Source organism: Penaeus monodon, chromosome 4 (assembly GCF_015228065.2).
Source record: "Penaeus monodon isolate SGIC_2016 chromosome 4, NSTDA_Pmon_1, whole genome shotgun sequence".
NCBI lineage: Eukaryota > Metazoa > Arthropoda > Malacostraca > Decapoda > Penaeidae > Penaeus > Penaeus monodon.
In genome coordinates, this window is record NC_051389.1 from 28,573,710 (window position 1) to 28,578,709 (window position 5,000).

The following is a 5,000-nucleotide window of genomic DNA, read 5'->3' on the forward strand; positions in this document are numbered from 1 at the left end:
ACTCCAGCTGATGCCCTGCCTCGCAATGTCTCTGCTGTTGATTCTTCTCTCCTCGATTATGCAGCAATTGCCGCAGACCAAGCCAATGTTGCTGAACTGCAGTACTTGAAAGATAAACCTGCATTTCAGAAAAACATTAAAAAGTTCCTGGAACAAATATAAGCCTGATGCTGATGTTTCTACGGGCACAATTCGTCAAAATCTACCTCAGAGATATTGACATACCATCTTCAGGCGAATCCATGACATCTCCCTTCCTGGTGACCTCGAGATTCATTTGGACTGGTATCAACAAAGATGTAAGAAACTAAACACGTTCTTGCATTACGTGTCAAAGTTCCAAGGTAACTCGCCATACACTTTCTCCTTCAATCCAGCTACCTCTAGATTTGATTATGTTCATGTTGATCCTGTCGGTCCCCTGCCCTACTCCAATGGATACAGGTACATCCTCATCTGCACTAACAGATTTACTAGATGGCTGGAGGCAATTCCTTTTGCTGACATTCATGCTGATACTGCAGCAGGAGCCTTTATTGCCAGTTGGGTATCAAGATTTGGAGTACCAACCAATTGAACATCAAAAAGGGAAGTCAGTTTGAGTCGAAGCTTTGGAGCAAACTTATGACTTTGCTTAGAATTTGAAGTTATCGCACTTCCATTTACCATCGGTCTCGTCGAACGCTCTCATCATCAGCTGAAATCATCACTCATGGTTCATCAACATGAAGACTGGACTACTTCTCTCTCTCTTGTGTTTTTAGGCAGCAAGAGTTCTCTCAAATCAGACCTTGGCTCCACTTCTGCAAAGCTTGTAGATGGTACATCTGTCCGGGTACCTGGTGAATTACTCTGCAATTCCACTGGCTCCATTACCAACCCTACTCAGGATTATGCAGCCAAGCTCAGGGATGTGATGTCTAAGCTTCGACCTGTTCAGCCACAGCAGCTGTCTTCAAGCAAGTCTTTCGTAAGCCAGGATCTCCATGATTGTACCCATGTGTTCGTCCGAGTAGATTCCATTTGACGTTAACTACCATATGAAGATCCATAGGAAGTTCTTTGGCGCACAAGAAAGACTTACCATCAACCGCAATGAGACTTCTGACGCAATCGCCATCGATCGTGTTAAACCTGCTTACTTGCTGGATGTACCTAACTACCTCGCAAACCATGTCCAGCCTTCATATGTTCAACCAAAGAAATGTGTAACGTTCCTCCTTCCTCGTCACCAGGAGGGGGTTAATGTAATGTGATAATCTCCCCTGAAATGCAGTTATATCAGTCTCCCCCTGAAAATCGCCTTATCACGAATTTCTGGTTTATTGTTATTTCTTTCTCATATAAATACTACTGATATGTGTACTTTGTAAAACATATTATCTTTTTATGTTTAACTGACAAATGCTTGTTTATTTGCATAGTTATGTTGCCAAAAATACATTTGAGCCTTAATATTATACAAATATCCTCACTAGTCTTGTCTTCCGCTAACGATAAGTCTTAACGAACTAATCACTGCTGTATATATAGTTTGGTTACTCTGAAATCAGCACGGCCTTAACGGACTAAATACGGCGGTAGAAATACTGTTTGGACGAGAGACCTCATCCTAGGCTTTCACGGTTTAGCCACGTCTCTATAATAATAATAAGCGCACTAGTGATAAACAACAAGACAACATATGTTTGTGTGTGTGTGTGTGTGTGTGTGTGTGTGTGTGTGTGTGTGTGTGTGTGTGTGTGTGTGTGTGTGTGTGTGTGTGTGTGTGTGTGTACATACATACATATACACATACATACATACATACACACACACACACACACACACACACACACACACACACACACACACACACACACACACACACACACACACACACAACATATATATATATATATATATATATATATATATATATATATATATATATATAATGATATAGATGGAATGAATAGATAAACAGACATACGCACAGAAAGTGAGAGAGAGGGGGTAAAAAATCGATAATATCCAAGAAATTATGTGGCGCGAGAGGGCGTATAATATATTGGTAGTCGCTCTTCGTTAGAGTGAAAAATGTTTACCATGGCTGTATCGTAGTCAAGCTTTCATGAGCTAAGAGCCATAAAGGAAGTGGAAGAAGAAGAGAGAATAAGATATGTAGATAAGTAAGTAGATGGTGATGATTATTATTTTTATCATTATCTTTACTCTTGTTATTATTTTTATTTTTTTTTTTAGTTTAATTATTATCATTATCATTATTACTCTGATTATTATTGTTATCATTATTACTATTATTATTAATGTTATCATTATCATAATCGTTATCATTATTGTTGTCATTATTACTTTTGTTATTGTTATTATTATCATCATCATAGTTATCATCGTTATTATTATTTTTGTTGTTGTTGTTGTTATTATTATCATAATTATCATCATTATTATCAATATCTTTATGATTTTTATTATCGTTATTATTATTATTATTATTATTATTATTATTATTATTATTATTATTATTATTATTATTATTATCATAATCATTATTATTGCTGTTGTTGCTGTTGTTCGTGTTCATGCTTGTATCGGTATTAGTATTATCTTTATTATTGTTATTATTATTATCATCATCATTATTATTATCAATATCATCATTCTTATTGTTATTATTGTAATAATAATAATGATGCTTATATTCTGGAGATGGTAATAATAATAACAATAATAATAATAATAATAATAATATATAAATAATAATATATAATATAATAATAATAATAAATAATAATAATAATAATAATAATAATAATAATAATAATAATAATTATAATAATAATAATAACAGTGATTATCATAAAATAATAGTAATAATGATGATGATGATAATAATAATAATAATAATAATAATAATAATAATAATAATAATAATAATAATAATAATAATAATAACAATAATAATAATAATAATAATAATAATAATAGTAATAATGATAATAATGATAACAACAATGATAGCAATGATAATAAAAACAATATGAATAATGATGTTAATGATATTGATAATAGTAATAATGATAATGATGAACTCGTGTGACTGTCATGATATTAAAGGTTAATCATGTTGGATAGACATTATTACGTATCTAATAAACAGGGTTTAACATCATATTACATTGCATGAACCTATAAATATTTTTCGTGCCATAACGGGAACCTTATAGGAATTAATGATATTCAGGCATTCTGCTGTTGTCAATGTTATCATTACTTGCCTTATCATTATTATGATTATTATTGTTTTTTATTATCATTATTATCATTATTATTATTATCGTTATTATTATTATTATATTATTATTATTATTATTATTATGTTTATTATATTATATTATTATTATTATTATTATATTATTATTTTATTTTTTAGATCTGCTAATTAAATCAAACACCGGTCACTACCAGCGACCTAGGTGATTGAAATTGAGGCAATGGACACCAACAAAATCATGTTATCATTAATATCATTCGTATTATTATTATCATTATTATTGATATCATTATTATTATTATTATTATCATTATTATTATTATCGTTATTATTATTATTATTATTATTATTATTATTATTATTATTATTATTGTTATTATTATTATTATTATTATTATTATTATTATTATTATTATTATTATTATTTTATTTTATTTAGATCTGCTAATTAAAATCAAACACCGGGTCACTACCAGCGACCTAGGGTGATTGAAGTTTGAGGCAATGGAACACCAACAAAATCATGTTATCATTAATATCATTCGTATTATTATTATCATTATTATTGATATCACTATTATTATCATTAATATCATTATTATTATTATTATCGTTGTTGTTATTATTATCATTATTATTATTATTATTATTATTATTATTATCATTATTATTATTATCGTTATTATTATTATTATTATTATTATTATTATTGTTATTATTATTATTATTATTATTATTTTATTTTACTTAGATCTGCTAATTAAAATCAAACACCGGGTCACTACCAGCGACCTAGGGTGATTGAAGTTTGAGGCAATGGAACACCAACAAAATCATGCACATAACTTTTGCAGCAGGTTTCCCGAGTGCATAGCAAAGTAGTACATTACCTCATTATACTCTTCCCTTGTCCATTTAAGTCTTGTTTTCTTTTGATTGTTAGTACAAAAATGGTTGAACCGCAGGGCCAGGGGTGGGAGCTATCCCGTCCTAGTGACCTGCCGGATTTTGACTAATGGAAGAGGTAGACTCAGTTCTGCCCTGGGGGATGCGCCCCTTGTTGATCTGTGTGACGGCCGACGCTTTATCACCCACCTCCTACTCTTGCTTGAGAGGCAGGATGCATTTTAGCCCCACTGCCAAGAAGTTGGATATCCCGCGCTAACCTCCAATTGGCATATCCAGGTCCCCGCGGCCACGGTGTTTGACGAACCACTTTGCGTCCCGTGGACATCATGTAGCCGACTAATTATTATTTTATTATTATTATTATTATTATTATTATTATTGTTATTATTATTATTATTATTATTATGATGATGATGATGATGATGATGATTATTACTGTTATTGTCATCATTATTGATGATCTTCATTTATATGTTTATTATTATCATTATCATCATCATAATAATAATAATAATAATAATAATAATATAATAATAATAATAACAACAACAACAATAATAATAATAATAATAATAATAATGATAATAATAATAATAATAATAATAATAATAATAATAATAATAATTATTATTATCATTATTACTCCTGGAAAAGATGGCCTCTCTGAACAAAATAACTTTGAAAGCTGAATTTTGATTTACAAGAGATAGTGGAAGGGCGAAGGAGAATGATATATAGGGACAAAGCGAAGGGGAGGAAAAGATAACGAATAAAGAGATTAACTGATGAAAGAGATAAAGTTAGAAAGAACAAT

General features: G+C 30.4%; 1 protein-coding gene across 1 annotated transcript; it reads left to right on the forward strand.

Annotated features, from left to right (window-relative positions):
- Nucleotides 1-167: 167 nt before the first annotated feature.
- Nucleotides 168-1,256, forward strand: LOC119572520. Its single transcript, XM_037919629.1, has 4 exons — nt 168-299; nt 338-542; nt 765-970; nt 1,017-1,256. Exons 1-4 carry the CDS (start codon nt 168-170, stop codon nt 1,254-1,256), a joined length of 783 nt encoding a protein of 260 aa, XP_037775557.1.
- The last annotated feature ends 3,744 nt before the right edge of the window (nt 1,257-5,000 follow it).

Excerpts from the sequence above, each read along its gene's own strand:
- LOC119572520 (XM_037919629.1), top strand. The coding sequence starts at position 168 with ATGCTGATGTTTCTACGGGCACAATTCGTCAAAATCTACCTCAGAGAT. Across the intron at positions 300-337 it reads GGACTGGTATCAACAAAGAT|TTCCAAGGTAACTCGCCATA; the intron begins GTAAGAAACTAA and ends TACGTGTCAAAG. Across the intron at positions 543-764 it reads AGCAGGAGCCTTTATTGCCA|GCAGCAAGAGTTCTCTCAAA; the intron begins GTTGGGTATCAA and ends TTGTGTTTTTAG.